Below are 20,242 nucleotides of genomic sequence, written 5' to 3'. Positions count from 1 at the left end.
AAGCCGAAAACTGTCTTATTTTTTACAGCAATCAGGAAAAGAATAGCAAAATGGGAAGAACTAACGCAAGTCGAAATGACTAAAAATCTTTTTAATCATCATCATCAACTTGTAGAGATCATGCATCAATCAGAACCCCACAAGCAGCTTTCATTTTCGTATCAGTTTAGATTTTATTTCTGAATGTCCAAGGTTCAATTCCCAGTATTTCGTTCACTGTATCAGTTTCTGATACTAGAATGCAGAACAAGGAAGCAAATGTCACAGAAAAAAACTTTCTGAAAGAAATGCCTCCAGAAGAATCTCCACTGGACAGCTTCAGACTTTCACATCCTCAGCCTAAAAAACACCGCCTCATTTTCAAATGAGCAGAAAGTCAGACAAGGTCTGGACCCCAACTAGAGTTGTCCTAACTAGGGAGGATTAGAAATGCCACATTAATACAGTTAAAAGCTAGAGGGACAAGTGAAAAATGACTGTACAAATCTCTCCTCGAGAAGTTTGGCTTAAAAAGCAAAGACAGCAAATACGTTTGGCTTATTTAAAACAAGTTATGTGAACGCTAGATTACAACAGGCAAAGACCATACAGCTTGCAGTATGATGGCCCCGAAACACATCTAACCACACACCACGGCTTTCAGGTGATAAAGCATTCCCAAGGCTGCAGTCACGTGTCCAGAAATAAGAAAGGGGAACCTTTTTATAAAGTAGAAAACGTCTGGTAAAACAATACCAAGGCACACAGATGAGTCTGCAACAACTAAGAGGTAAGTTGTAAGGAAACATCATGAGAGACCAGGAATATTTATCCTCTTAAAGCTAAAATTCTCGCCACCTTTCTTTTATCCTTCTCATGAAAGAGGTAATGCCTGCGAGAGCTGAAGGAAACACACACTTAGATGACTGCATCTCAGATCATCCAGTGGAAAAGATCGGCTGTGGGGAGGGGAAGGAGGTCCCACCCGGCCCCTCGCTTTCCAGGCGTATAGCTGCTCAGTAACGCTCTGCTCGCTGCACCAGAAGGCAGTTCTGTTGTTAGCTGAGAATTGTATTATTTCTGAAAGCTGTTCACCCGTTCTAATTTTAACTAGAGCACACAAAAATAAAGCACTGTTTTCCTCCAGTCCATCTGTATCTCTGAAATACCACAATTCATGCAGTTCACAGAAATGTTTTACTTTGTGCATATCAAGGCTTCTCCCTTGAAAGGAGGGTTTCAGATTTGATCATTTTGCATTTCCCTGGGACATGAGCACCTTTGCAAACTAGATATTCGTGGATGTCTGCTCATTTCCAAGTCTCCTAACTCCTCTCAGCTGCCCACCAGCAGAAGCAACACTGGAGGCCAAGGCCATTACCAGGTGAGCCCAGTGCCCTGCATAGCCACCAGCTCTTGTCTCGCTGTGACCTGACTTCTCCCCATAACGTAGAAGGATCCTCTGAAGCTTGAAGTCACATCCCAAAACTGCACACCCCAACCCAAACCCTTTGCCATGCTGGATTTTACTAACCTTACCTCTCTCAATCACAGGGCTGTCACCTCTCCTTCCAGGGCAGGTGAGGAGCGCAGGCCAGACACTGCCTCTGGCTTCCAGCCTGGCCTCTTCTAAAGAAGCAAGTTCTGGCCCTTGAGTCCTCTCCACTGTTTTCAAATTCCCTCTTTGTAACTGCTTTCCTCAATTTGCTCTTTCTAAAGCTTTCCTCAGACTGTGTCTCTAAAACTTTTCCCGAGTAGTCTGTTTTCCCTTCTCTGGTTCAGCTGCAGCTGCTCCCAATTTGCTGCCCGTTCCATACCTGGGCAGGGAATCAAGACTTAACACTTTGCAGATGGGGTAGCAGCCCCACCACAATTAGTTGTCTAATATGAAAGGCCTGGCACAGCAGCACTACTGCAAGTAATACACAACATGGGCAAAAAGGAACAGCAGCCTCAATCTTTAGTCAGTGTAGTGCAAAGAACGTGAAACTGCACCTAAGCAGGAGAGTTTTCCAGTTATGAAATTGTTCAAGTGAGTACAGAAACGAATTATCTCATTAAAAAAAAAAAAAAAAAACAACAAACAAACAACCAAAAACAACAAAGAGGAAAATATGACTCCCAAATAAGTCTCAAAGAGTAGTTCCTTCAAGAAGGTGGAAGATAAGGCATCCTCACAGCCATATGAAGTTAATCAACACATTCACAGGAGACCTAAGAGGTTCTATTATCTTCCTATCCACAAGATGGGATGCAAAAGTCTTGCAGAGACCCCCTTCCAACCTGCAAGTTTCCTAGTCACTTATAAGGGGAAAACAAAATCTCTGAAGCCTAAAAGCCTAAAAGGTGGAAGGGAGGGAGGAAGGGAAACAGCTGGATCCCACACAAAGGACTCCATGCCAGAAACTGCAGTAAGCTGTGTGTTGCAATATTTTCAGCCAGCAACAACAGCAACTAACAGGGAGGGAAGAAAAGCTTGCTCCCTGATTGCAAAGCTATAGTCACCCATGAGAGGTTGACACTGCTCTCACCAAAACATAAACATCACAGAACAGTGATGCTTCCATCACCCTCTCCTCTGTTCATCACTTTGCAAAAATCCCCTTCCTTTAAAACACATGACATGCAAGCCATTTTGTAATTAAATGAAAGGATGCAATATAAACTGGTGAAGACTAAATACATAATCAAGCTTTATTATGAACTCAAGAGGCATAAAAAGTAAATGGAAAGGAAAATACCTTTACTAGGTACAAGTATCATTTTGAATACTATCAAAGAGAGTTATTTTCAGGTCGAAATTCTCAGCACTAAGACAAACAACCACAAGTCTGTATAAAAATAATGCTTTGCAAATCTAGAGTTTAGATTTAACATTTAAAAACCCCAGACATAAGAACTTAAAATGCAAATATGAAAAGTCACACAGAGAAAAAGCAAAACCGAACGAAACTGAGACTTTGCATCTTTACTTTTGGAATTTTGTGTAAAAGAGTAAATGAGTAAATGTGGAATTTTCCAGAAGTACAGAGAACCAGAGAAGGATCAATGCAAACCAGAAAGGAGTGCGTTCAACAGACAGGGTTCCTCCACTAGCTGATTACATTACCTGTGTGGTCTAAGGCAAAAGGTTAGAATGAATACAGGCATTGTATATGGTGAGAACAGAGAAGCCTTTCTTTGCCAGGCTCCATAAGCTTTCTTTAAACAGTATTGCACAATTTAAATCTTGTAATCAAGGAGATGCAGACACAGATCCACCCTAAGAATTCAAAAAATAATCCAAGTAGGAGACCAATACAGGTTAACACCAGACATTAAGGATGGAAAGGAAAGCAAACAACACCAGTTATGAAATCTGGAAAAGCTTTTTTGGGCTTGGAAGCCGACCCTGCAGCCCATCTGCAGCAAACAAACACATTACCATTACCCGGCATCAGCTGCAGAAGGCAGCAGGAATCTGGGGACTTGCTTGGCAGACGGGGGACAAGCGAGTAAAGGTCTGAAGCTTTTAACCAGCCAACAAATAAGGAGCCGTGAAATGTCTACCCTCAGGTAAGCCAGGGTGTGCAGCGGGGAACACAGTGACAATCAAGAGACGTGGATTTAAGTCCCAGCTTTGACATTTATTAGTCACCTTCTATCAATGCCAAATCTGGCACCATTAATAAAGGAGCTGTCTTAGCTTGTATAACCATGATCCCCATCTCACAGAACTGACAGAAAAAAACGAAAAGCAAGCAAGAAAACGGTCTCATTTCTCATGGGAATACAGCATCCCAGGTAGGGCCCTGTCATCACCAGTCTGGCAAAACCAGGAACATTGTACAGAGTGAAAGTTTCCTGCTATAAACTGACTAATAAGGCAAAACCAATCAGTTTATTTTGATAGGGGAGTTATCTGTATTTTATGGCTTGGCACAACACTTGGAGTCCAACAGTTATGTTGTAGTGGCATGTAAATCAGGCTCTTCCGATCCCTGACTGTTCAACAATTTGCAAATATTTATTAATCAGTACTCCAGTGCTGAACTGCAAACCTGGGATTTCTGCATACAGTTTTGCAAGATATTATTTATGCCTGCAGTTCTGATCTTTCTGCTTCTTCCCTCGCCCCTCCCCAAGGGGAGAATAGTGGAGATACCAAAAAATCTTGCTTCAGGGTTAAAACACCTACTTGAGCGTTGCCCATACTTGTTCATGAACTTAAAGTATAAACAGATCTTGCTGGTATTATTCCTTCAACCATTTCAAGCAAGAGTATTCAGGTAGTGTCTGCTTTTGATCAGAAACAGATATCATCAGAAAAGTTCCTACTTCTCCTTTTCATCAAGAGGGTGACATGAGACCAAAGACTCATCTTGCAAGTCACAGTTAACACAGAGCAGAGAATTTTTTTCACAATCACACTGATGTAGGGTGCAAAATTTTAATCGCATAAGCAAGCATTATTAAAGTGATTAAAGATCACATAAATGCACTACTCGTGAGCAAAGCAAGAACCTCAACAGCTCCCAGTGCTGGTGCTAGAGCTAGTCTCCCCAGCTCTGCTCAGTCTCACAAAAAAACAAATAAGCTATTTACTGGGGGGAAAGCACATGTCCCATTGAGTCCAGGCTGCTTAAATGACAGGACACACATAGTCATCAACATCTAAAGTATCCTGTCGGAATCCCCACATATGCACCCTGGAAGAGAGAGAAAAGCACCCGAGGCCTCACACCATTAAAAGAGGGGAATAGCAGTTTTATATTAAACAATTGTTTTCTCTTAAATCTCTACAGGGTAGCAAACATTAACATAGTTCAACTGGGACACTAAGCAAACTGGTGTTAAACAGCTTAAGTTCATGTTTCTTACCTCCTCAGGTACAATGATTAAAGGGTATTTGTCCTCTGATAAGAAGTTAAAAATAACCCACACTTTAAATGCATCTTCATCACTAATCAGCAAAGGACTTTTAGAGAGGTTCTTTTTAGCACAGAGAGTCCAGCACATCCTGTTGAATTCAACTTTGTCAAAGTTTCCTTGAACCTGAAATGAATAAATGGAACAACAACAAAAAAATTAATATGCACAAATGGCACAGAGTAACAGAGTAACAGACTCTAGACAAAGTTTAACAGGCTAAGTTATACAAAAAGCACCAAGAAAAATTCTAGTTTGCAAAAAATGTCAAGACCCAAAAAAAGCACTGTAGCAGCCTAGTCTGATTTCCTGCATGGGGTCAAGTAAGGAATTTCTTCCGGCAGAATCTACATCCAACTTCCAATTCTTGGTCGAGTTAATAACACCCTGACTTCACGTGAAGGAGGCTACACTGCATTCTGCACTTCCTCTAGTACATTAGCTTTAGCTTCCAAACCATCTTCATAACTGTCTTAGTTCCAACTGCCCTTCTATTGCACTGAGTTGCTGAGATTTTGTATAGCAAATTTGGAAACCAATATAGCCAAAACTACATGTGGATATGTTAAAAGTAATATTGGAACAATAGCTGGGAAAAACCTCTAATATGTTACTCAAATGTAATTCTTGAGGGATATTCATAAACATGTAATTTTTTTTTTTCTTGAACGCTAATCCACTTAGAACCTTTCATTTTTCTTAGACTTGCAAATCTTCACCTTACTGATAAAATTCCCCTTTTTTTGTTATCCTTTATCATACCTAGCAACTGTATCATCTGTGAATTACTTACACACGCAAAAGCTTTCATTTCCTCTGTTTTCTTTTTAAACCCTCATTTAAGTTTAAGATGAAATCTATTTGTCTCCCTACATGTTTAGCAATATCTTTGCCAACATGCAACTGATAAAGGCATGTTCCGCACTATAACGTAAATCCCTTGAGATTTTGGAAACCATGCCTAAGAAACAGGTTCTTGTGACTCTTGTGGTAATGACACCAGTAATTTCAGTGACATTTTCTTATGATAGGCCAAACCATCCATCTTAGATGGGTCAAGGACACTACTGCAAACAGTATAATTTTCTATCCAGTCTGGTAAGTGGTCAAATATAGTGGAGGGTGAGCCACAATGGCTAAGTCAAAGATAGACTCAGGAAGTGGATGAACTGATGTGGGTGGAGAAAAAAAGAAAAAAAAACAACACAGAGGTAAACAGGAAACCAACCCTATGCCAAGAAGCACTTTACAGTACAGTTGTCAGGACTAAAAGTGAGACCATGAAAGAAAGCCATAGACTTTGCATGCCTGTAGAGCAGGCCACCAATGTAAGTGACAATACAAGAGGCCAGCTACAGCTGTCCTTTCAAGAAGCTGGAAGCTGTAGGAGCTATAGCTGCCACAGCCACAACCTCAGCATCCTGGTTGTTTGAACAAGAAACATGGGTCTTAAATGAAACACCAGCTAAGTGAAGGAACATGCTTTGGAAGAAGGGCTAGAGGCCAGCTGTACTTGTCCTTCTTTTAATTTGCCAGCACTTCATCCCATGGCTACTTCTGCCTGTGCTTTTTCCTGTCTAACCTCCCTACCCTGCCCAATGAAGCTTGACTTCTTTTCTAAAACAGCTTCACCTACCCAGATGATGAACAGTTCCACCTTGGAAATGTCCTAGTCGTTATGCTACTCCTGAGGAAGATGCCAACAGGGTGGGAAATCTCCTTTCCTACAGCCACTGCCTGGCAAGTGCTCTAAGCACTATAAATAAGGTGGGTTGCTCTACCAGCAGATCCTGTTTTAAAGCACAGCAGGAGTCAAGGACCAGAGGGAGATCGGTGGAGAGAGGCACGGGCCCCAGCTGGGGTAAAGGAAAGTGCGTGCCTTCTGCTCATGTAGCAAAGTTGGACCACGTGCGCCTCAGAAACTCACGTCAAAACCCAAGTCACCAGCAGCACGTTACTACTACCAGGACTAGGCAGCAGCCAAGCAGGAAGTTTCAGGACCATGTTACTGCAGGGGACTAGTTTGCGCTGTGCCAGCAGTCCCACTTTAGATCTGCAAGTCCTCTTCTCAGAATCCAGACATGATTCTGAAATGGTCTTCATGGGGCCCATGTGTCATCCAGAGCAGAGACACTGTTTAGGAATTATTCAGGAACAATAATCAGATGAGCACACAAGCCCTGGCTCTCCACGATAACTCTTGATTCACATCTGTGATTCTTTTCTAAATGATCAGGCTGGCTGTTAAATAAAGGATATAATGACAGAATTGTTTTTCTGGAGATACTGGGAGCTGGGGATGGAACTAAATAGTTCTCTTTAAAGAATAATAATTTTCCTTGGCAATTTCATGTAACAATGCCAACTATTCCTGGTACCTATGTTCTACAAGTACCTTCCTACCTCATGCAAATGTAAGAAAGGTGAAAATCCCACAACTAAACACAAATTGCTTTAGAACTAACTCAATACTATGAAAGTCTTGGCTGGGCTACTTTGGCTTCCTTGACTGGCAACACTCCACTGTAGGTAGCTACATAACAATCACTCTGAATCATCTCTCTGGTTTTACGACAGATCATTTCTAAAGATAGTTTCAAAAATTAAAAATGTCTGAACAGTTTCTAAACTGTTCAGTACTTAAACTTCTTTGTAAAAGTACTTCTAACTTAGTTAAGAAATTGTAGAAGTAGAAACTTTTCAAGCAGGATGAACTGATGGCAAAACAACCCAGTCAGAAATCCATATACACATTGCTTCTTCATGACATGAACAAAACACGTATTTACAAAAACAGACTAGGTCAAAGACTATCCTGGTATTCAAATTTAAAGAGAATTCCCCCAAACATCTTTAACTGTAGTGAAACTCCACTGTGAATCCTACACTGAAATCATCTTAATGTGAAATTATAAAGAAATTTAAAAGACTCTACTGAGAAACCAAAATGTCTTTCTTTTTTTCTTGCTAGAATACTCATTCTGCTTTCAACCTGTGTGAATATCACACAATTCCATTGCTTAATTAATAAACAAATGCTTGTACAAGATATTTTTCTTGTGCACTAGTACATGCTTTTAACTGTATTTCATAATTTGTCCAAATTATATGAAGTCACTGTTTCACTTGGAAGCTTCTACAGTACCCTACACTATTATTAACTCTACAGCAGCTACCACTTTTTCTTGTGAATCTGTCTGAATGATGAAACATGCAAACGAACCAACCCCTCCAACCTTAAAACTGCTTAAACTCAGAGATAAAAACACAATCTACAGAAGACACCCACCTCCTCTTTCTAAGAAGCTTCACAAAATAATCAAAAGAAAAACATAACAAAACCCATACAATTTTCTAGATCTTTAATTTCTACTAATATGCAACTAAATAACTAAAACATAAGAGAATACAGACAATATTTGGCTTAAGTACCAGTGATCAGATCAGTCCCAAAAATGTAACAAGCGCTGGTAGTGTAACTAGCATTCACTGAATTGTTGGGAAGATGAGATAACCTGAGGTTTAGAACAAAGTTCTTCTTTGTCTCCCCCCCCCTCTTATGACTCTTACCTGCCATAAATAAGGCATGTTGTAAAATACCACCATCACCACCATTGAAAAGGAAACATCTTCAATTGGTATTAAAAGACATACATTGTAAATAATGGCACATGCTAAAATATTGTTATAAAAGCAAGTGAAACAAATTCTGAAGACAATATACTGACAAGAGACAGCTCCCTCATGAAAGGGACACTTACAGAAGAAGAACAGATTTTGCTTCAGATGCAAGAAAATCCTAGATACATCAGTCTGCAAAGTAGCACAATACTGGAAATCATCCATTAGACAATGTTACTTTTTCAAACTATGTATTCAAATTCCCTATTTGGATAAAGGAAATTAGATGCCATCAGTTTGTCTCATCGAACTACCAACTTGTGCCTTTCTTCCTTGGTTCTATATAAAGAGGCTTTATTGCAGGGTAACACAGGGTAAGTCAGCACTAAAAAATAATTAAAACTACAACTGCATTTAAGAGTACAACAGAAGTTATTCCAAAAGGTTGCAAACTGCTCTCAATAAAATTGTAAGTCAGTTACATATCTGTTTTAAAATAAATCTAAGGATTCATTCTTTAACTATTTTACTGATGTTTTAAAGCAAAATATCTTGATATTCAAAATAACTCTCTTAAGCAGCTTGCTCTTGCTCAAATCAATTAATTCACCAGAAGATGTATGACTGGCAACTGAGAGAACTTCCTCTGTATTTGGGGGTATACAGCACCAGTCCTCCTTTAGTAGCTTTACTTACCGGCATAAATTAAATTAAATTTGTTGTACAATCACCCCATCTAAAAGAACAGATTACGCCTTGCAAGAATCAAAAAAAAAAAGGGTTTCTTGTTTGCTTTTTTTCCTTGTTTGTTTTAAACAAAGGAGACATGCTATGAACCAGTGACTTCATCCCACTGCACGTTGTCTTTTGGCACTGATGTGAAGTCATCTCTAAAACATGAGATGTCACAACCAAGATTTTTCCAGTCCACAAATATAGCTTTGTGTCTAAAGAATTTCACTAATTTTTAATAGTATATAACAAAACTATTTACAAGCATTTAGTCAGGATTAAATAATATAAAGTTACAGGTAATTTAATCCTGTTCCTTAACATTTTCATCTTTTAAGATGAACTAATGGTATGGGTGTATCAGGCAAATACTGGAAGCCAGATCAGTGTATGAGTAAAACACCACAAGAAACTACACGCAGTCAAGTGAATTTCCTTTCATGAGAAAACCAGGTAGTTTGTCCTTTGTTTTTACCTTGGGGTAAGAAGTTGCCCCAGAGTAGCTAAACACTGTAAATTCACACCAACTTGCTTATGTAGCCAGGTCTTTCATTTTCAAATTAAGGTGTAATTTAAATGCAATTGCTCCTCAGGTCTGTAACTATTCTTCCTGTAAACACTCTGTAACAATATAGCTTATTTATATTTGAAAAAGCCTTCCATACTTTTTTTTTTTTACTTAATGGCTTGCTACTGCCCTACAAATAGTATTAACAAAAATCACTGTGGTTCAGACTCTACTACTGTAATCCTTCGGTCAAAATAAAGTAAGACCTTTTCTTTCTCCCCAGAATCTGTATAAAACTGCTGCTCTCTGTTCAATCTTACAGGAGCTCAGATAGCCAGCATGAAATGGAAATATCACAAACTTCTTAGGGACAACGCAAGATGCTTCAGCATCAAACCGCCAAGACATTAAAATGGGTACCTTTATGTGTATTGATGACCAACAACTCCCACACATAAAACACGACACTACTACTGGGTAGGAGAGAAACACAGAGTAGAGAGGCAGAGGAGCTGGTAAATCTTAGCTAGGTGTAAGCAGGTTCTGCTGCTTCCAAGCTGTCAGACTGCATTATATGGAACACGTATTAATATCATCAGTATTAAATGTAGACTAAAGCAGCAGCAAAAAGCAATAAATCCATCTAGGGAGTTTGCATAATCTGCAATTGCTGCATTGGACTTTTTAACAGCATGTCAGTTCAGGATTTCTTAACATTATAAAAGAAAGCAAGAATCTATGCATCTCTGCAGCCACAACATCAAAGCTTGAGGGTTTCTGGGGTCAGTCCCCAAGTGTACTGGAAATCAGAGGTACTGAAGCCAGTACGTTTGCATTATCCCATGGCATGTTTTTTACTGTCTGGACCACTATGTCAGCAGAAGTCGTAAAAAAAAAAAAAAAAAAAAAAAAAAAAAGAGGGAAGACAGTTTGCCGCTTTTTTTTTTTTTTTACACTTTCAAACCCCGTGACTACCTATCTTAGAACAAGATGGAGAGTAAGGGGAAACCCTGCTGGTTTTCCAGAGCTTCCCCAAAACCAAGGCACAGCAGAAGGCTAAAGAGTGCTTAGAAATGAAAGAACTTGCAAGACAAAACTTAACAACACTCCCTAAAGTCACCCACTGTAACTTCTTGAAGGGATCTATTTATTAAAATACCTTGTGAATACACATAAAAGACATTTTTGCCCTTCCTGTTTGCAAAGGAGTCTATGACAATATTCTGTTATAATGCAGGATAAAGCAGGCCAATCTACACCTCCAAGACACTTTCAAATAAATTCAGCTGAGGTGTTTTATTAATACAAACATGGTTCTGCATTAACACAGCTTAGACAATGACCAGATGCATCAGGAAATAGAAACCAAGAAGACAAAAAAGAAGTAGAGAACAGTGCACCCTTCCATTTTAAGGCACAGGTGCTCCAAAGTACCCACCCCATCACAACCCCACAAAAGGCACACTCACAACCAGAGTCTCTTTGCACCAGCATGATTCCTTCCGCAAGGAAGTACAGCAAGTAAAGACACTAATACAAAACCTGATAAAGGGAAAAACAGAACACAAGAACACAAAACTTACCTTTTCCAAGATGAATTTGTTTAGATAAGGCATGTAACCCTGATTGGAAACTGGTCCTTCATCATCGTCCCTAAAGTGCTCTTCCAAGGCCACTGGATCGTGGGGAACATTTAACACTGTACACAAGTTGTGAGAAAGGACCTAAGGATAGAAGAGAAACCAGTGACCCTGTTGTCGGCCTTAACCATGCTGCATTCCCTCCAGAGCAGACCTGTGATTCACAAAAACCACGCGCAAAGTGACACTTCCACATCAGCACAAGTCTTGCCCTGTGGTTTGGGTTTTTTTGTCAAAAAAACAAATGTAACTGAAAAAGTTGACTCCGAGGATTCAACAGCTTCAGACTGTTTCACATTTACAGAAACAATGCAATCACAGATAGGTCCATTCCTACAAAAGTACAAGCACAGCTAGGGAAGCTGCCCTTTGTACACAAACACTTATGCATTTGAAAGCCAGGAGAGGCATACAGAAACACCAAAGTAGTATTTACAGAGTGAAATTAGACAGCTACGGAAAACAACCACAAACACCTAGCCTTTGAAATGATAAATACTTACTATCTAGTGAAAACAACTCAACAGGTACCTTTAGCTTACAAAGAAATGACCACTCAAATTAAAGCATTAACTACAGATTTCTCTCATTTGCTTGCTTTGGGTTGCTTCTCAGCATTCACCCCATGTTTCAGTTGGCAAAGGAAAAGTAATGTTACAAAAAGGGGAAGGGTTTAGGTGTGCTTCTCAAATTTTTTATTTTAAAAATGTATTTGCATGAATTATATCAAGAGCTTAACACCCACCAGCACTCATGTCTGTTCTTGAGAAATGACCTTCAAGAAGAGGTTACACACTTGATTAACTTTAAGGAAGTACCGAAGTATTGAAAACTAACTGGTAGCCAACGCATCTCAAGTTCTTCAACTTAGGTGGAGTTTTCCATGCACAAACTAACGCCTCAGTACCAACAACAGGAAGGCAGACCCTGGGTCGCAATGACTCCTGTGCCACCAGCACTTTCCTAAGAAAGACCAAAGCATCATCGCTTTCATTGTTCACACTGTCTCAAGCCAGGTCACTCAAGCAACACGCTGCCCACTGGGTCTTAAACAGACTCAGGAGTGCTCTCCCCTTGGCATGATGCAGAGGTTACACCCCTGAAGATCATATACTGGCTACAGAAACTGGGTTAAGGATTTAACTTCACATGCCCCAGAATGGTCTGCATTGAAAAGGTACAACTAAAAACCAAAGCAAAAAAATACAGGTAAAACAAAATTAGGCAGAAGTAAACCAAACTGCATCCTGAGAAAAGGCATGCTGCTAGAGGGATTTTTTTTTTTTTAATATCAATAACTAGACAGCACAGACTACAACTGAATTTTGGCAGGTGTTTTACTTTTTTACTGTGGAGCATAAAATTAAACAAAATTGAGACAAATGATGCAAAAAGAAAGCAGTAAAAAGATACGCAGAAAAATTATAAGCAGAAAATTTATATTTAGGTGAGCAGACATAAAGCAGTAGAGATGGGGTGGCTGCCAAACAAACATTAAGCCACTGGAACTAACCAAGTGCAAAAGTTTAAAACCAGAAAAACAGTAGCATCAGCCATCTTACAACAAAAGCTGTATTTCCCAAAGAGGTAAAATAGTATTTAGAAGTTACCACATTTCACAGTACCTTCCATCAACAGTGTATTTCCCTTAAACCCATCCTTATTTTTAACAACCACATCAAATCAAGTATTTGAGTCCATGTGATTTACGTACAGGGGGGAAAAAAATGTACTATCATGCGTGTTTCCCCTTCTATTTAAGGTTTCTGCTGTTATTTATAGGAGACTGAGGGATTCTTGAATTTCTGAGAGATAAAGATGATCTCAGTTTTCCAACCAGACTGTGCTGCTAATACCATAACTAAAAAAATACTCAGCTAATAAAAATATTCTAAAAGCATAACTGATTTCAGCTTATTGCCAAAATAACTTAAAACTCTCAATAAAACACTTCTCATCATGTGTCTTGTACATGTTCTCTCTTCCCTTTTTTGGCCTTCTTACTGTGCTTTGGTTGTCAGAAACCTAGATGGTTTTCCTCATCAAGCAACCAATTTACCAGGAAAGAATTCCACTTTCGATCATTTCCTAAGATCTGCCTTATCTGCCATCTCTCCTGTGTCCAGTGCTCTCTTTTCATAACTCAGGAAATTCCTCAGCGCCTGCCAAAGCCTGCCATTCTCCAACACGGCCAAGAGCCAGCTGAATTCTTCAGTTGCAGGGTAAGCCTGAAAAATTCTGCACCAAGGTCTCATTTTGTTGTGTTTTCTCAAATCACGTTATCTGAATCATGATATACTCTGTTTTAATGATCAGTTTTAAAGTTTAAAAAAAAAATGTAACTGGAGTATGAAAAATCGCCTTGCCTCGCAGAAGCTCCTGTCAACCACGAGGAAGTTTTGCACCAGTAAGGATTATTCCCCCCATGCCCACAGGGTTGCTAGGCAGCTTTTCCTTTCAGCACTTCCTATGCTCTGGATGCCACATTTAACAATCCACCCTCATGTCAGAGCCAACTCCTACCCCAACCTGAAGATTCATCTCTGTGCTGCAGCAAATGGGTACAGCAGTGGTCCCCAAACTGTAGTCCATGATATGGTGCAATCAGTCTGCAAAGGGTTCACAAACCCAGCATACTCTTGGCACAATTTTTCCATTTTCAACGAAAAGTTTCATGAGAAGGATGCCTAGTGGTGCCCAGGGAATACTGAAGGTGTTCTGCTCTAAATACAAATAACTGAATGAAACAAGCAAGCTGAACACCAAAGGTTGTTACAGACTTTAGATTTACTTTATTTATGGCCAGTCTCATGCTGCATGAACTGGAGTGCAGATCTCCAGCCCAGCTCTACTCTGTCACAGCTGCTCCCCTCTGAGCTCCCATTTTCCAAAAGACTGATCTTCCAAAACTTTAAACACGTGTTGAATTGTTACCATCTGAGTAGTTCCATTTAATCTTGACCATAGAAGTGACCGAGTTTCTAAAGGGGAAAGGAAGATCTGCTAGACTACTTACTGCTCAGCAACAAAAATTTGGCCCAGATCATAGTAGGAGCATTAACAGGGCAGACTAATCTTACAGCAGCTATTGTCAGTTCTTCAGTACTTTTTTCTTCTTCTTTTCCATTTTTCAGGGGGGTCTTCTCCTTCCCCCATCTCTTTTTAAGATTTTAAAATGTTGGCATCACAGATCTCGACAGCCCCATTCAGTGCCTTCACGTGAATTCATTCCAAGACATTCTTGGCTCATCTCTCCCTGACATCCATGTCAGCAGCTAGCCAGCCAAAATAAGGCTACTCACACGTACATTCCCTTTTCCTTTTTTGACCAGTGTGGAAACCAGCATCGTATATGTCACTTGTCACAGGCACAAGGTCTTTTCAACCAGGGCAGGTCTAAGCATACAGCTTCCTGCATCGCAGCATCTTCAAGGTACAGCTTCCTTATCCACTCAGGTACCAAATGCTCTGTTCAGAGTCCTATTACTTAACACTGGGGTTCATGCAGCAACCCCTTTCCCAGACAAACGAGTGTATTCAAGCCTGGCCTCCACCAGCTCAGGTTCCTGACACTAGCGCCCTTCACCCACACCACCTCTCCATTCCTCCATTTGCTCCCTTCTCCCTTGGGCACTCACAGGCCCCTTGTTGCCATTTTCGACAACCTCACCCTTCCTCTTGCTTTCATTATCATCACATCCCTTTTGGCTCCAAATCACATACTGGTGCCAGCCTGCATCTGTCCAGTTGCCAAGGGAATTGCCTTTCTGCCCTGTGGCTCTTGGCCCTTAGGAAGAGCTCCCAGTAATCATCCTTCATCTACTGTGCCTTTCTTCTAAATCTTCCTTGAAACCAGCTGACAAAACCTCAAGGACAAAGGTTAAGCAGGCTGCTGATCTACCGGCAGCTGCTCCTCTCAAGCACAGTATCAAGGCCTCGTGGTTTCCTAATGCCTTCCCTTTCACTCTACAAGCTGCCCCGCTCTGCTAGCTCTTCTGGAAGAGGGGCATCCCTCCCCTCACACCTTGCAGACACAATTCCTCATGGCTACCCTGATACAAACGCTTCTGAGCCCCATTAATAACGTCAGACTACAAATCTCTCATAGTGAGTCATAATGACTAATTTCCTACCACCCTTCAGTGTTGTACAAAGTCAATTGTCCAGCTGGGGTCCTGCCCACTCGTCACAGGCTCTCAACCCTTCCAGTGCCTTGCTACATTGTTCGAGGTCTTCCTCTCCATTTGGACCGTCCCTCTTGCCCCTGATTACACCATTTTTCCTCTTCCCAATGGCCACTGACTTCCCATTTAGTAAAAAGGCAAAACAAAGATAAGAGGTATAATACTCCTATAACATCCTAGATACTGTTAAAGTACAAGTTTAAATTTTCTAAGCCTGTCTAGTAACTTTGGTCAGGCACATATTATGGGCCTGCATGAGACCTTATTTTCACGAGGTGTTCATCATCCATGTCCTGCAGATATCACACCAGGAACACAAGACTTTGAAAATCCACCTCAGCAACAGCACACAGAACAAAACAAGAACAGCCAAATAACCCCACTGCCTAAGCAGAGACAAGTCACAACGCAACGGGAGGAAGAGCTTCCAGAGAGAGTGTGAAAACTAGTTGGTATGCATTCCTTCCAAGATTCATCGTACACACATACTACAAGGAGTATTGCTGGCTGCTAAGTGTAACTACATTTAAAACCATAGTGTTTCAACATCTGGATGAAAAGCAGGTTGAATGTTGGTGCATTATAGAAACTTTTAAAGTAAGTCAATTTTAAAATTGCAGATAGCAAGACAAATGAAACCGGATTTAAATATAGGAAAACAAATATTTGCATGTAGCTTGAGCTTGAACCACAACAGCAACTATAACCACATACACAAAACATACTTTAGCTTTACTATATGAGTGTTTTGAAGTGCTGAAACACACCAACAAAATAATGGTTGTGTCCATATTTAAAGGTGTAATTTAAGAACAGAATACACAAATATTTCTGCTTATGTAGAAAAAAGGGTAAGATCTGCAGATATATATCAGCCAGCATAGCAGTAGAACTTCTGAAGATTGCTGATTAGACAAAAAACCCATAAATAAATCAGTGCATGCTGGAAGAAGGTAATACTCTAAATTACATAGAGGACTGACTTGACTGTCTCTTCTCCCAGCAGCTCAGACCATATACCAAAGACACAAATGGATAAAAGACATGTCATCAAACCCTTAACATTCCAGGTAAGTTCTACTTCTTCCTCCAAGCATTGTTGTTTCTCTAGACTATGAAACAGACCCAATTCACTCACATTCATCCCTTTGCTCTACACAAATTAAAAACAATGTGTGATCCAAGCCCTTCACAGTAGGGCCTTAGCTACATAACATAAATTAGTTTTTCTCATAGTATTTAATTTGTGTAGTTTTATTTGTGTAGTTGAGAACAGTCAGTGTTAGGTTAATGGTTGGACTAGATGATCTTCAAGGTCTTTTCCACCCTAGATGATTCTGTGATTCTGTAATTAAAATTATTTATTTTTATGGAATGCTCAAAGTATGGAAGGCTCAAAGATGACTTCTCGGTAGAGAAACTAGAAATTGCTCCCCAGTGACCAACATGTTATACTTAAGACATGACAGCCATACCTTATACAAGGTATGATTATACAACTCAAAGATCCATTGTCAGTAGATATTCCTACTGAGGCGGGAAGAGTTCAGCAAGTTACAACATGGCATGCTGTTCTCAGAAAGCAAATAGATTTTTACACATTTTTTTTTATAACAGGAGCTTGACTAAATTATTAAACATATTCTTCTAATGCCACAGATCTCTACTAATATGTTTATCTCCAAGCCTTGTCTCTCCATTTTATAGGGGTGCTATATCTTCCTCATGGTAATGCGAATGAGAAATACTTCATTGTGAAATACTTTCTTAGTGCAACATAGCCCTAAATCAATCAGACAGGAACTTCTGGTTTGCTGTCCTGCCAACCCCTTCCACTGCATCGATGTGGGGCTGATGCTGTAACATATACCTTTCCTCCCTAGTAGGACTATCAGTTTGACACTACAAAGGCCTATGGAAGAACAGTCTCTACCCTTTCTCATGTTTACTGAAAACTAATTCTTGGTAGCCACAGCAGAAGGCAGGAACTTTCACTTCAGACTTGTCTCTGCATTTCCAAGTCCCACAGTTGACCCTTCCATCAGGAGTCTTTGTATCACAGACAGAACTGCAGACACCCACAAAGTCCCACTTTATTTTTAACCCTTCTCTGTCACAGATAGACAGCATGAAACATCAAAGCTGTTTAGGAAGATGTTTGATAGGTAATGAGGAGACAAGTTTAACTTCCCCTCTCCTTTTTATTCTTTTACCCTCCTCCATCAGAGCAAGTCGTACACAGCCACCAGCATCCTGGCTGCTTCTTTAGTTATTTAATGGACCCCAGCACCTGTGTGGCTATGACAGCTTCTTTACTGACCGGCCTGCCGACCCGTGCTGCAGACACACCTCCCGGGTGACTGCCCTGAGCACAGAAATCAGGGCAGCGCACACAAGGTGTGGTGGCACGACAGGAAAACAAGATTCCTTTAAAAAGCAGGACAATTAAAAAACACCTCTCTGCAACCTACTGCAGTTAGTCCTGCAGCACTGCAACACAAATACTCACTTTCATGCCACCACCTGTAAAAGACCCTGGACCTGCACACGTTTTCAGCTTGAGCTTGCAGTCAGGTCTGGCCTCTTGCCTGGCTCCTGCCCCCCAGTCACCTCTGGCAGAATTAGGCTCTACCTCACAGCCTGATCGCCCCAAGCAAAGAAAAGGAGAAGAGGAATGGGTGCCTTGTGGACGTTTATTACATAATGCTGACAACAAAGTTCATCAGCTACTGACCATACTTGAAAATACCACCCACAGCAAGGCCACTCTCAGTCGGGAGTTAATCCCACAAAGGACGCAACCTTCGGTTGATTGTTGCAGCCGACACAGCTCCAGCACTCAGTACAAGGACCTACAGTCTCAAATGTCAACAGGTGTTGCGTTGTTATTCAAAATATTTATTTAGCCAGATTCCTGCTATTATTCCCAAGCCAAGACAGCCTCATAAAGTAGGGCCAAGACGGGATCAGATTCGGCAAGCTGCCTGAGAGCTCTTTTAAGAGCACAAACATTACTTGAGCATATAAGCTAAGGAAAGAATGGCACAGTTGGAGCCTCTTGACTAATTCTCCTGTTTATACCCAAATAAGAGAGCACTGTGGAACCTCGCTCTCCCCTTGGCAAGCTATGAATTTCACTTGGATACAGCCAACCCCTATAGATGGGACCTTGTGGCTATCCCACAAAAGATTTTCGCCAGAAAGGGTACCAAGGATATGCAGTTGAAAGCAGACCAGAAGCACAAGGATTTGTGCATTGGCATCTTAGGGAGGACAAAGCGCTTGCCTGGGCAGAATAAAAATAATCCTCCTTGAGCATGAGGAAGGGCCGGCGCAAGCCTCTCGTGGCACGGAGCATCCCGGAGCCACAGCGACCGGCGGTGCCGCGTGACGAACGACAGCCTTAACGGAGAAGATGCAATTCACAGCCCCCAGGCAAGCTTCAAAAGCGGGCGGCCGTGTCCCCTCACGCAGCCCCGCGTGTCACCACCTCAGACGGGCCCCAGGCCCAGCATCACCACGTCCACGGCGGAGGCGGCCGGCGGGGACAGCCCATGCCCGCGACACGCCCTCTCACCCCCATGGCGGCGGCCACTCACGCCGCCGGCCCCTCACGCCTCCACCGGGCCCCGGCCCCGCTGCCCCCGCGCCCGGCCGCCCCGCTTGCCTTGAGCTGGGACTTGGAGACCTTCCCGCTGCGGTCAAGGTCGAGGGCGGTGAAGGCGTGCCAGATGGACTTCAGCAGCTCCTCCTTGAGGCCCACCATGGCCGGCGCGCCGGCTGCCGCTGCCCCGCTCCCGCCGCCGCTCTGCCTTCGCCTCGCCCGGCCCCGCCGCCGCCACCGCGCCCGCCCCGGGGGCGTGTGCCCGGCCCTGCCCGGCCCCGCAGGCGCCGCCCCGGGAGCCGCGCGCGTCCCGCCCCAGAGCCCGGCCCGAGGGGCGCGCGCGGCGTCCCCGCCGCGGGGCCAGAGCGGGGCCCCGCGCCCTGCCCTTCGCTCGCACAGAGAGAAGTAACTCTCCTCGTGGGCCGCTTCAGCCCCCAAAATTTCAAAAAGCAGCTTTTAACGAAGGCAGCATACAGCTGGAGTGGATGAAGGCCCATCAGAAATAGCGAGGGGAGGGCTAAAAACGTACTTCACCACTACTGCCAGAGCAGGAGGGGTAGAAAATACCATCACAGGGACACAGGTGTGTGTTGTTAAAGGGGTTTTTGGTTTTTTTTTTGTCTTAAATGGCAAATGTGAGAGCAGCTACCTTGCAAGGCCTTGGGACATCACACTCCTTGTGTTCCTGGCAGATCCTTCAGGGGTGTTTAGTTGCCTCTAGGCCAGGAGTGGCCAGAAAGTAACATGGCCACAACAGATAGGCAGCTTTGAATGCTGCATCTGAGATAATTCACAGTATGCAGCACTTGATCAGTTAAGGTTTCATTTTCATGGATTTAAAGCAGAATCGTTAAGATGCCAAATTCAAGACATCTAGCAAACAAGGAAGAAAAAATATTTAACTTCTGTCCAATGTTAGTCTTCACTCTGCTGCATCATCAGAACAAAAATAGCACTCTGCGAGTGCAAGAGTTCTGGCAAGTACAGCAAGATGACTTTTGTGCCGATTCGTTAGACTCAGGCTCTAAAGTACCACTTAAATGCCACGTATTGGAGCTAACACTAT

The 20,242-nt window shown here is 42.0% G+C and overlaps 1 protein-coding gene across 3 annotated transcripts in view; it reads right to left on the bottom strand.

Annotated features, from left to right (window-relative positions):
• Positions 1-19,405, bottom strand: part of SWAP70 (switching B cell complex subunit SWAP70) — a 40,657-nt gene extending 21,252 nt beyond the window's left edge. For 2 of the 3 annotated variants that reach the window (XM_074918150.1, XM_074918149.1), the window contains exons 1-3: positions 19,240-19,405; positions 11,332-11,472; positions 4,840-5,013 (exon numbers count right to left, since the gene is read on the bottom strand). In XM_074918150.1, coding sequence (XP_074774251.1) covers positions 4,840-5,013; positions 11,332-11,472; positions 19,240-19,338 — 414 coding nt within the window. In that variant the 5' untranslated portion in view covers positions 19,339-19,405. The remainder of the gene's footprint in view (positions 1-4,839; positions 5,014-11,331; positions 11,473-19,239) is intronic. The other variant, XM_074918151.1, reaches the window with a different exon arrangement.
• Positions 19,406-20,242: the final 837 nt, after the last annotated feature.

Source organism: Athene noctua, chromosome 14 (assembly GCF_965140245.1).
Source record: "Athene noctua chromosome 14, bAthNoc1.hap1.1, whole genome shotgun sequence".
NCBI lineage: Eukaryota > Metazoa > Chordata > Aves > Strigiformes > Strigidae > Athene > Athene noctua.
Note: the sequence above shows the minus strand (reverse complement) of the source record. Positions and strands in the feature narration are given on the sequence as shown.